The sequence below is a fragment of the Ceratocystis lukuohia genome (assembly GCF_044167205.1).
Source record: "Ceratocystis lukuohia strain C4212 chromosome Unknown Supercontig10_pilon, whole genome shotgun sequence".
NCBI classification, from domain to species: domain Eukaryota; kingdom Fungi; phylum Ascomycota; class Sordariomycetes; order Microascales; family Ceratocystidaceae; genus Ceratocystis; species Ceratocystis lukuohia.
Genome location: NW_027263529.1, coordinates 427,269 through 439,682, shown reverse-complemented (window position 1 = coordinate 439,682; position 12,414 = coordinate 427,269). Strand labels below are relative to the sequence as shown.

Genomic DNA, 12,414 nt, shown 5'->3' with positions numbered 1-12,414 from the left:
TATAGGCTCTGCTTGTTTGTTGTTTTATAGAGTGGCAGAGCTGCTTGAATTCTGTCTCAGAGCACAACCTCCAATTTATCCATCACTGTCTTGTTTGCTATAGGATACCATGCAGTGGCTACATATGTCAGCTGTAGCACTACACAAGCTCTCATGACTTGCAATGCAGGCTTTGGTGGAATTCTGAAGTAGACTTTGCTGAGGCATCGAAGTACATGGATGGTCTTCTGGGCCTTCTGTCATGGACTGCCCAGTTCACTGCCCTGGCCCCTATTCCAGGATTACTGACGCCTGCCACTGCTATTGTAGATGTAATTTGTCACAGGTAACCAGTCCTGAATGTTGCTCAAGGAGTAACATCCTCATATTGTCATGAACAGGCAGAATCAGTAGACAGGGACAAGAGTTCAGAGTGATAGTATGTATTCAGACAGATAGTTAACAGAACAGAGACAAGGATGTTGCTTGGGGAGCAACATTAAGGATCTAGACCTTGGACTTCAACAAGGTGTTCTAGCACATTGTTGTGTTCATTCCTTTTGAAAATGACTTAAGTGCCTGGATATTTGATGTTGGGGAGCTGCTTTGATGCCTTCCAACTTGCTTTTCAAGATATTGAAATTGAGAATTGGCTTCTAGCATTGTCTGTAGTGTCTTAGAAACCCAAGGGTTGGGTTGGGGAGGCTGGCCTCCTCCTTGATTAGTGTTGGAGTCTGTAGCTCCATGTCAAGCTTAGATATCACACTTTCTAGATCTAAAGGAATGATTCCAGTGCCTCTAAAACCCCCCTTAGCCTTTCCATGCCTTTCTACACCTGTGATGACAATTCCACTTGTAATGACACCCATCATAAAGCCAGTCTCATCAAAGTTGTAGACATCAGTGAGGTAGACACTAAATAATACAATAACAATAAAGGCTGGTCTTAACTCAAGAACATGTCACATTGCTTCTGAGATATCTAGAGAAGAGAACAGTGATTAGTTTTAATTAAGAAGATGCTTCATAGCTGTTTTATAAAAGAATCTATAATGTAGGTGGTAAAAAATTGGGCGCTCGCTTGTTTTGGGCGCTCGCCTATCATGGGCGTTGTTGCTTCAAGGAAAAAGAAAAAGGTGCTACACTACGAATGCTACTATGCTTTTATTCCCGATGTTTAACCGGCGCCTTGTTGTCCAACATTTGCTCAGGATTATCAACATGATTATCCCCTTCAACACCTTGCTTCCCACATCATTGTCACATCAAACAAACCTTCAGCCAAAATGTCATCTATTGGTCCTCAACTTCCATCCCATCTTGCGAAACGAAAACGTGGCTCCATTGATAGTTGTGATCTGCCACCCTCTAAAACTACAGCGTCCACCAGCACATGCAATAAAGATGAGATCGCTTTAGATGACAACGATGATGATGCATATGGTCCACAAGTACTAGGAGAAAATAGAAAATCACTTCCAAAAGTTTCAATAGGATCAACCGTTATCCCATCGCCGTCTTCCCTTGCCAATAATGAGATCTCCCATGATTCCAATTCAGGCTCCGACACAAATAAAGCCAGTCAACCGCCACAAGCACAAGGCCCAATACTTCCTTCAAACTACAGTACAAGAGTCCTTGGCCCATCGCTCCCACCTAATGCAATCAACGGACAAGCGCGAGATAGTCTAGACCCCTTGCCAGACACTCCAATTACTTCAGAACTACAGCCAGATCCCGATTCCGACTCAAGTTCAGACGATGATTACGGCCCTGCACTACCTACCGCGGCACAGAAAAATGTATGCACAAATACGGCGATTAATAGACAGGATGCACAAGCTAGCTCTGCCCCAAAAAGAGACGAGTGGATGCTGGCTCCGCCGACTATGTCGAACACTCGCGCTTCTGATCCCACAAAAATCAAAAATCGCACATTTGCCTCCGGAAGAGGCGCTTCTGCCGCGTCTAAAAACGTTGACATGTCCAGTATATGGACCGAAACACCAGAGGAGAAACGGCGCCGTCTTGAAAATGCCGTGTTAGGCCGCGCAGATGAGTCAGAACCAAAACAAGCCCGCTACGTGCGCTCTACGATGGAAGAAGAGGCCGAGCAAGAGAGGCGGCGAAATATATCTGAATATACAGAGCAAACTCGAGGGAAAAGCCTGTATGTGGCACGTCAAGAATCGCTCAAATCAAAGACCGGGGGAGCTTATGCAGAAGAGGATGATCCAAGCAAAAGGGCCTTTGACATTCAAAAAGATATGGCAATTGGAGGCCGTTTAGATCGCGGTCAGAAGAAACAGATGCTAGACAAGGCTGGCAACTTCGGAGATAGGTTTCAGAAGGGATCATTCCTTTAGATACACAACGGTCTGGCAATTATTAGTTCACAGAAAAGGACCATCCACATGGCATGCCATCATTGGGATGATTCATATTAGGGGCCATAGTAAGGTTAAGCTTGCCGAGTCAAGTGGAGGCTAAACATATAAACCAGACTCCAGGATTATGTGAAATGAGTACGAATTTTTTCTAACTTCATGCAATCTGAACCTTGAAAACGGGCAAAAAAAACGACACAGAAATGAATATTGGGCAAGCATGGCAACATAATACACAAGACCAAAGCCAAGAACCAGAGCGTACAAATAACTTAAAGCAATACCGGACCACAACACCACCCATCCAAAGCAAACAAACATCCCATTCACCCACCATAGTGTATACGCCGAGAGAAAAGAATAGACAAGAAAATGAAGGAGGCAAGCCGGAAATATTGAGGCTTGTAGAAGACAAGAGGAGATGGAGAGGAAGTAGCAAGGAACACTTTTTGGCATTCCTGTCCAGCGGTGGGAAGTCAAACGTGCTTTTGACTCCAACTTTTCATAGCGAAAAGCAAAGAAAAGCGATTTGTTGAGGATTCGAAGGCCCTAACATACTAACGTAGTAATGTAAAGGCATATTTTAAACTTGTTGGTGGGGTGGAGGAGCCGTGGCATTTCCAGTTCCTGGTTGTGCAAAATCGGAAGCCGACGTGGAAATTACATTGGAGGTAGTATTGCTGTTAGATTGTGTGTTTCGAATCCGACCTAATCGAAACCCAGAAAAGGCATTGCGAAGTGAGCCAACCACACCACCAGCCTCCTGGTGGCGGTCTTGTCGGCGTTGTAAAGCACGGAGCTCCTGTTCGTCTCTTTGAGCAGCAGCCAACTCAGCTTCACGACGACGGGCCCTACGAGCTCTCTGCTGTTCGCGACGAGCATAAGCTTGCGCTTCTTCTGGAGTCATATTGGGGGGAATCTGTCTGACTCCGCGGAAATTAAGCCAGGCCCCCCGTGCAGAATCCACCCGACCAACTTGGGGGAGCTCAGTAGCCTCTGGATTGGCCGGCGGTTCGGGCCGAGGCTTTGGAACGTAATAATCAGCCTTGCACAAGGGACAGCATGCACGACGGACAGTCAGCCATGGGTCAACGCAAGCAGCGTGAAAAGCATGGCCACAAGTAAGACCACGGACATCATCATCATCCTCCAGAGTATCGATGCAAATGGCGCATGTGTCAGCGTCAGGATTGGTCTCATTGAGATTTGGCGGTGTTCTGTTTGAATGGTCGTCCTCGGAATCCTCGTCGGCTTCGGTATCAGATTGGTTTGTGGAGGACGGCGGCGCATTTTCGCCATCTCTTCGAGCAACAGGAGGGGGGGCGCTAGGCATGGATGCGACTTTTTCCACATGTTGAGTTTCTTCATGATCATCCCTTTCTGTCATAGAGCCGGGAGACTTGTTGCTAGTCTGAACATTTGAAGCTGAGACAACAGGAGTGACATCAGATGCAAGATTCATCGGGTCAGAGACCAGTTCGTCGCTACTGTTGGATATTGGGCTGAGTTCTTTGGGGTCGGGGTCGTTGGCGGCGGCAGCAGGAACAGCGGGTCGAACGGATGTCGCTTTCTGTAGTACCCATGACTTGTACTTAATCATGGGAAATTTGTCGTTGACTTCCTCCATGGTCATGAGCTTCTTCACACGCCGACGACGAGGTCGCGTTGGCTGCTCAAGCGAGACCATTTCGCCGCCTTCAGCTGCAACGCGGAGTTGGTGATTGCGGGAGTTATAGCGAAAACAGTACTTAACACCGACCATGATCCTAACAAATCACGTTAGCGAAAGAAGAATTGAAGAAAAAAAAAAAGGAAAAAAAGTCGCGTAGCTTTTACTCAACACAAACATACCAAAGATTAGTGAAGACAACTCCAAATCCAAGAGCAACAAAGAACAAGAGTGAGTTTGTCCTGCCTTTGCCATCTCCATCGCCGTCGGCAGGATCTGAAGTAGCAGCCGGCGATGCAGAAGTAGAGGTCGTGTCTTGACGAACAAGCAGGTAGTGATCTTGAGAAGAAGCCACTACTTTTGTGGCTTCATGCACGAGCCTCGCCACTATTGGCATTTTAGTTTTCGAGTGTCGGGAGATTTCGAATGACTTATTGGTGTATATGGTGATGACGTAGTCGTCAGAAATAAGGCCAAAAGGAAAGCCTGTTGAAGTATTTGCAAAAGAGAGAGGGGGGAGACAGAAACATCAACGGATCATAGAAGAGCGCGAAGACAGTGAGAACAGGCCATGTGACAGGACGAAAGGCGACGTCCAAGGTTTAGATAGCCCGTCAACAGAGCGAGTAAATAAGGCGGCGAACAATACAAGCCGGCTAACAGCGTGGGTATAATACAAGCCCTTTTAGAGGGAGGGTTATTTTCTATTGTGACTGACTGATTAGCAGAGGCTCAAATCCAGAAGCAAAGCCCAAAAATTCAAGGCTATAGTGGCAAAGCGACACTGCGACTCGAGGCGCAAGCCGCCAAGAAAGAAAGCAAAAAAAGTAAGGAGAGCAGGATTTTGATAGAATGGAGAGATGTCTGCATCCAGAAAAATACGATCAAGAATCGCAGGAAAGGGATGGATAGATAAAGAGTACGCAGACAAGGTCGCTGTGCTAAGTTTCATGGTCGTATATCGAACATGTAGCACATAGTACTAAGCCAGGGAAAAAAAAAGCTACTAAGACTCTTTTGGCAATAGAATGGACAGGACAGGCTAGAGGCTGGTGACAAATAAAGGCGGGAAAGTTGCGGGCGGAAGAGAAGGGCTCACCTAGTGATCCGTGAGAGAGTTTGACAAAAACTTTGAGCAAGGAGGCTGGAGGTTGGACCACTGATTGACAGTTCTGCAGTAGTGTTTCCCCCGATCTTATTATTATTATTACTATGCTTCGTAGTGTTCTTGCATCAAAGGCTTCGAGTTGCATGAAAGAGGAGAAGCATCGGGTCTATTGAGGCAAGATATCGAGCCGAAAGGGGCAGGAGTTTAGTCTAACGGAGCGTCGTAATTCTTATCGGGCGACTCGGGAAGAAATAGCAAGGGCGAGGCAAAGCGAGAGAGAAAAAGAAGGCCGAGAAGAGTCGAGAGGTTGAAGGCGCAGGAAAACAGTGGTGGCTAATGGGGAGAAAATGACGGGCAGGTGGCAAACCAGGCCGGAGACGAAGGGGAAAAAACGAGAGAAAAACAAGGAAAACCCTCACCAAACAAAGCCACACAACCTATGACAGCAAAGCTAGAGGGGAAAAGCGACAAGCAAAGAAAAAAAGGACGGCAGAAGTGGCGATAGATAAAGCAACCAACAGCAAGGAAAAATAGAAAATGGAATATGGTCGGAGAATGGTCCAAAAAAAAAAAAGGCTGCACAAACGGAAAGACCAAAAGGGATAGTGCAAGGCTAGTGAGAAGGGAGAAAAAGGAAGGCACGCCGCTGAACGTGAACAACCCAAGCGGAAGCGGTTGAAAAAAATAAAAATGAAGAATAAATGGAATGAAAAATGAAGCAAAAGACAAGAAAGACAAAGACAACCCAAAAGCAGTCGCAACGCCTGTTGCGTAACTGCACCCTATCCTGACTGTGATTACTGAAGCGAGAATCCAGCATGCACTCATTCAAACAGGCAAGTAACTGCTACTTTGCATCCTTGTTTCTATTTTCTGCTATATACGTATCTATCCATGCTTGCTGTACTTTATCACGATGTACCCGTGGCGTAGCTTGGATTTCCTTGCTCTCTTAACCTGCTCGTTGCCCCATCATGATTCCCGTCCTTGTTCGCTAAACTCTCTCTTATTTTCCTAGTGCCCCTTCTTGCTCTTTCTCATTTTCTTTCTGTCCCTGCACATCAATCAGCACAGGTTTGAAAACGCCACACAGACAAATTAGTGCCATGTCCCATCGATATTTCTGCGGCACAACAGGCCAAAGTTAAAAATGAGCACGGCACCACAATGCGATCGAGGAGCTTGCCTGGGTCTAAAGATCAGGGGGGGTGACGAGGAGCACTGGGTACAGGGGATGCCTGTCTGTCGTTATACCTGACTTGTAGACAAAATCCGAGTGACCTTTGCCCTGTTTCATTGCAGGATTCAATGGGCGTCTACCTGCATGCAAAGCTCACGAAAAAAACCACCCATCCATCCATCCACCCATCCACCATGAGTAATCACATGCTTTTTTCTCTGATAGCCAACAGTAAACGCGTGCTTGACCAGACTTTTTTTTTTGGCTCCCGCAAAGTGCCCATGCTACCAAGGACCCAAGAATGTGACAACTTGTCTATAAGCTGAGCTCGTATGTGTGTGCGTGCATGTGCGTGTGTGCATATTCATATACTTCATTTCATGTGCGACATCGTGATATTGAAAGCAGACAGATTAATGTCACACGACCCTACTGTACCCAGGAGCCTCAGTGTTTTAGCTTGCTATGTTATGGTGGAAACAGCGCAAGCTACCGCTAGGGTTTATGGAAATTGGATTGATACTATACTTATACACTCCTGCCATGCACAAAGCACACGAGGTACAAGTACCAGTACGAACATGCGCAATGTGCATTTGAACTTATCCACCATGTTACAGATGACGCAAGGCTCTCTCCTGTGGAAAACCAACCAATAATGTGCTGTCATTTCCTAGTCCCTTTACTCAGACTTCAGCTTTCCTGTTTGATTTACGTTGGGTATCAAATCGACTCTTGTTTTAATGCTTGTAGCCCTCTTAGTGCCAAAAACGAGGCCTGAATAACAAAGATGAAAATAAAAAATGAAAACGAACAAAGGGAAATGTCTTGGACACCTGGCGCCTCAAGGGGATTAAGAATAGAGGCCAAGTGGCCAAGGAGGTAAAAAAAAAAGGGACTTTCAACACGCCTCATCCCTTACTCTCTTACCCAGCTATAGCTACAAGCAACACGCGCCCTAGCTCCCCCATCCAAGCTTGAGTTACTGGCCACTGCTTCAGTGTTACAGCTAGAGAAAGGGGAGAATACGGCATTGTCTTCATGCGTAGATCGGCATCCCGGTTGCAGGACCTTCATATAACTCATTTCTTCAAGCCCTTTATCCCTTTTTCAAGTCTTGACTAATAACTTTCGTAGGGAAGATAAAACCGCTGCAGTTGGTAGGTAGTAGTACTTTTATTTTTTAGGCCTACCTAGTGGCAATTGAGTTGAGTTAAAAATAAGAGCATAGGTTAGTGCCTCTTCTCTAACCCTAAAGATCTTGAAACAAGGAATTCTCGGTTCCAACTACAGTTCCTCGTCTGTTCACGCGCCAGATCAAGTAGTTGCAAGTAGAATACACAAGGGGTCATCCTGTCCCATTCCAACTGCCCCGCTATTTCTAGGTACGTGTCCACCCTGTGATAATTTGGGCTTCCAAGAAGGTTGGTCTTTTTTGTATCGCATCACATCGCATCGAATCTCAAGTCATCTGCCAGCCTCACGATTTGCGCCAAACTTTCTCGCTCAATATCGCTGCACAGATACCATTCTTCCTCCACACAGTATACCTGTCAAGACTAGCTCGTCATGGCTCCGACTGTTTTACCTGAGTCTGGGAACCCTTTGTACGTCATTCTGTACACCCCACCCTGAATCTGAATCTTTTTTCCCCCATCACACGCAGTATGGTTCTTTGCCCACCCCATCACATCCTACATCGAGATCTTTTGGCTCATGCCGCCACTTGATTAGCCCGTTTAAGCCTTCGGATTTTGTTGCATCTAAGTTACGTGATGATGATTACCGGGACACAGTGGTTGCTCTCGTAGTTGTCCATAGTGAATATTTTTGTCTTCTTTTTTTTTTCTCTCCCTATTTTCTTTATTCAACCTTTCTCTTCTCTTCGTAGCATCACTGTATTTTATCCAACCAACCAGTTAACAATAGAGCATCAAGCTAATACGCTATTAATAACTATCACAGGGTCTTCTTTGATATCACTCTGGGAGGTCAGTAGAGCCCCCGCGTGGCCCACACAGTAATCGGCCGTTTTTGCTGCATTTCCCCTATCTAGCACACTCCGCCTTTGAAGGAAGTAAATGGCTTCTTCACGAGAAAGTATCCGGAGCATATTGGCTGCTTTTCGACCTACCCTACATTGTCTTCCACCATAGCTAACTTTGTCCATGTAGGTGCCCCTCTTGGTCGGATTACCTTTGAGCTTTTTGCTGATGTAGTTCCCAAAACTGCGGAGAACTTCCGCCAATTTTGTACGGGCGAGAGCAAGAATTCCCGTGGGAAATCGCAGGGATATAAAGGCTCTAAGTTTCATAGAGTAGTATGTTATTTGGAGTTTTCGCTTTTTATTCTCCTCCTCTTCCAAAGCAACTCATAAGACGCTAACACATTATGTAAATTTTAGATCCCTAACTTCATGTGCCAAGGTGGCGACTTTCTGAATGGTGATGGTACAGGCTCAACTTGTATCTATGGGTCTACGTTCTTTAATGATGAGAACTTTGTCCTAGAACACTCTGAGCCTGGCTTGCTGTCTATGGCTGTATGTGCATATTTGATTATTGCATTCTACAATCCCACTATTTCTCGCTTGTTATTTGCACACAATCTAATTCGATGTCTCTTAGAATGCTTCCAAGCCTAACACGAACGGTACCCAATTCTTTATCACCACTGCACCCACTCCCTTCCTCAACAACAACCATGTTGTGTTTGGCAAGGTGGTGACTGGCATGGACGTTGTCAGAAAAATCGAGGCAACCAAGACTGGATATAAAGGCAAAGATGTCCCTAATATTGATATAGTCATTTCTGAGTGCGGTGAGATGTAAATCTCTCACCGCGCCGCGCTCTTGTGCGCGCTCAAAGAAAAACATGTCCTCGTTCTGGTTGTACAACCATGTAAGAGTTCGTGTAACATGAACTACTATGTATACAAGCCTAGTGGTTTAAATGGTTGGAAAATTAGCTGTGAAAACTACCATTGTTCCAATGCCATGTTAAATTCTATATAGTATCTTCTTTTATAGGAAAAATAGCTGCCCAAGTCACTTTATTTTTCATAGGCTATTGTGCTGATAGAAGTAATGACAATCAAAATAAATCAAAATAGAAACAAGACCCTCCCAAGAAAAAAGCAAAACTTCCCGAATTGAACATCAAATCATAAATAACAACTCCAGCAGGTGATTGGTAGCCCAATTCTTTTCTTTTTTTCTTCCTTTTAGAAACCTAGCTTTCGTTGTACCAACCCCCCCCAGACACAAATAAATTCCCAGTTAATGCAATCTAAACCAGACTAGCTGGGTCTTGAGAAAAGGCCAGAACTCAAAGTAGAGAAAATCTTCGGATGATGGTAGACATTGCCTGAGTGTGCAGAGCTATAGTTACGGTTGATGTGACATAGACAGGCGCCGCTGTGACTGTAACAAGCTTCTTGCCGGTCGGTTTGGACGCGGGGCGAGAACGTGTGGTCATGGAAAATGTAGAGGGTACGAAAGTAGCCGATGGTTTTATTGGCGTTGGGAGAACAGTGGGGTTTGTTGTAGTGGGTACCCCTTTATCGCCATCGCTGCCGTTGTTACTGCTAGAATTAACGGCAACCTGAAATAGATTGCTTAGCTGCTCAGGAATAGCTGCATTGCCAATAGTGTCGGGTGAGGTATTGGAAGCTGCAGCGGCCATGACCTGAATGTCGCCTCGAGTGGTTAAAGAACTCGCAGAAACAATTTTGACATCAGCAGTACTAAGATACACCTCTGGGATCTTGACTGAGCCACCCTGAGTGGGATAGTTGCCGTTGGCTGTGTCCTGAATATTGATCAACGCAGGGTCCAGAGTAGGCCAATCCCAGACCCAGTAAAGAGTATAGACAGATCCTATATCAATATTGGATGGAAGTTGAACATCGGTTTGACACCAAAGATCAGTTCCTTGAAGGTTATCAGCCGTCTTGGGAAACTTTGCGGCCCTGTCTGTTGAAATGGGACCGCTGTTAGTCTGATGGCAGCGGCCATCGTCGTAGTGACGAGTGCTTAGAAGAACTCCCCTTTTGTCGCCGCCTGTCCCCTCCAAATTCCAAACCTTATGAATGTTAAGCAGGGTATCATCGTCACTTGGTTGAGAAGTACCATAGACATAAACGGTACCCCGATTAAGAGGCTTATTGGGGGAGTTGTTAGGTAGAGAAACATGGCCATTCTCCTGATATCTCATGGCAATGAACTCGCCTGGAGATGCTTGCAGCATAGGGCGGTCTGCAGTGTATTTATCTGAAGAAAACTTGCTTATGGGCGCAGTCTGGGGGATGAGACCATTGGTTCCAGGAGTAGGCAATTGGTACAGGACTTCCTTATCGTTGAATCCAGGATCACTGCGCGCAACATAACCGCGAGGATAACCAGGAATCCCGATCATGGTGCCTTTGGATGAAATCCGCATCAGCATTTCAACCCAGGTATGACCTAAAGTCATGCTAGCGAAACAAAAGAGCGTAGCCAAGACGGCGGGAGGTTGCATTTTAGCGGCTGCTAGTGGATTTAGGATACTATGTATAAATAGCGGCCCGTTTCTTAGTCTAGGAGAACAAGAAATGTGTAAGCAACGTGGACTATTTTAGAGGTAGAAAAGGTGATACTAAGTGCGGAGAACTTGGAAAGAAAGAGAATCAGGACCGAAAGGAGATGATGTTTAGTAACGATGAGGTGGTTGATGGCGATGGCGAAAATATGCCAGCTCCAACAGAGAGAGGGTGGATGAAGGCCCTGTTAAATATCGGATTTGCAATTCAGTCTAAACAAACTGTAGAGCGAGAACTGAGGAAAATGGGGAGAGCAATGAACAAAGGCGATGGAGAGGAGAGAAAGGAAAGTGAGAGCAGAGAAAAAAGGGAAGAAAGAAGCTGGGGATAAAGGACTTCCTGCCTCATCTCTAAAATCAGGCGGAAACTTTGCAAAAGAAATTTTTTTCATCGTTTGGCAAAAAAGAAGAAGTTACCAAGGTATCAAGGAAGTTGTGGCTCACCTTTCAACTATGAAGATAGAAAATAAAGAGGTAGTTGCCGTGGTTGTAGGTTGTGTTTCCTAAATAGGAAACAAAGTAACACAGGAGCACAAAGGGAAGGAGGCCGTAAAGAAAAGTCGCTCTTTGTGCTATGGAAAGCCCTTATTTCTTTGTATTGCTGGCTCTAAGCCGCTCGAAAGGTATTAAGGTGGTTTGAATATACAAAACAAAGGATAAGAGGGCTGAGGAACAAAGTCAGAGTGAGTGTATTTGAGTTCTCTGGTAGTAGCCCAGGAAAATGACAACTACGACACAAGGATGGTGTTTGTAGTTTTTGGGAATGGAGGAAAACGGCCTGCTAGAATATTTTTAAGTGAAATGTAGAGCAAAAAAAGGAAAAAAAAAGACAAGCACAACTGTAGTGATGGTTTAACGATGATGTAAGAAATGCAGCGGAAACAAACTGTAGTATGCAATATCGTGCTAGGGAAATAGCCTATGATTAGTATTGTGTGGCTCACCATGATCTCATCTAAAGACGAACAACTCACTATTAAATGATTAGTTGGAGGGGCTATATATGCGAATGAAGACTTGGGTCTAACTTCTCGCCAGGAGAGTGTTGATGATTTTTAGAAGAAAAATGAAGACAGCATGAGGCGAGCCAGCTCTGGATGAAAAAGTGTTGAGGAAGAAGGAAGTCCAAGTCATGAAATACTCGACTCGATGCGGGGGACTCATCTGTTCAAATATAGCCTGCCTAAGCTAGGAACACATGGGAAGTGGAGAGATGTAAGTCGACCGGTTTCACAGACCGGCATTGTAGGAAAGACTGAGAAGGCAACCCTGCATTGCAACCTCCTCAGGCTGGTCACGTCACAAGTCCTAGGCCACAGACATGTCAGGCAGGAGGACATGGTTTTATCCTCAGTCAGTTTTTGCCAAACGATGTTTTATGACTAGTGTTTTGCCTTTGTTTGTTTGGCCTGATAAAGAAGAGGACAAAGCCATGGGCAGCTAAGGCGAAAGTAGGCAGGCAAAGCTTAATGGGTATCTTGTCAGTTCCTGTTTTTGGGGGGAGGGCACGCAC

The 12,414-nt window shown here is 45.4% G+C and overlaps 4 protein-coding genes across 4 annotated transcripts; 2 read left to right on the top strand and 2 right to left on the bottom strand.

Moving 5' to 3' along the window:
• Positions 1–1,265: 1,265 nt before the first annotated feature.
• HOO65_100098 (uncharacterized protein) lies at positions 1,266–2,345 on the top strand (the record flags this gene model as incomplete). The annotated part of the gene is made up of 1 exon (XM_071001716.1): positions 1,266–2,345. One exon carries the CDS (start codon positions 1,266–1,268, stop codon positions 2,343–2,345), a length of 1,080 nt encoding a protein of 359 aa, XP_070855875.1.
• Positions 2,346–2,949: 604 nt separating this feature from the next.
• Positions 2,950–4,432, bottom strand: HOO65_100097 (E3 ubiquitin-protein ligase RNF167; the record flags this gene model as incomplete). Its single annotated transcript, XM_071004677.1, has 2 exons — positions 2,950–4,132; positions 4,218–4,432. 2 exons carry the CDS (start codon positions 4,430–4,432, stop codon positions 2,950–2,952), a joined length of 1,398 nt encoding a protein of 465 aa, XP_070855874.1.
• A 3,460-nt stretch (positions 4,433–7,892) lies between these two features.
• Positions 7,893–9,154, top strand: HOO65_100096 (Peptidyl-prolyl cis-trans isomerase H; the record flags this gene model as incomplete). The annotated part of the gene is made up of 5 exons (XM_071004684.1): positions 7,893–7,930; positions 8,289–8,314; positions 8,498–8,643; positions 8,728–8,865; positions 8,951–9,154. 5 exons carry the CDS (start codon positions 7,893–7,895, stop codon positions 9,152–9,154), a joined length of 552 nt encoding a protein of 183 aa, XP_070855873.1.
• A 496-nt stretch (positions 9,155–9,650) lies between these two features.
• HOO65_100095 (uncharacterized protein) lies at positions 9,651–10,841 on the bottom strand (the record flags this gene model as incomplete). Its single annotated transcript, XM_071001715.1, has 1 exon — positions 9,651–10,841. The coding sequence occupies one exon, from the start codon at positions 10,839–10,841 to the stop codon at positions 9,651–9,653; it is 1,191 nt and encodes a 396-aa protein (XP_070855872.1).
• Positions 10,842–12,414: the final 1,573 nt, after the last annotated feature.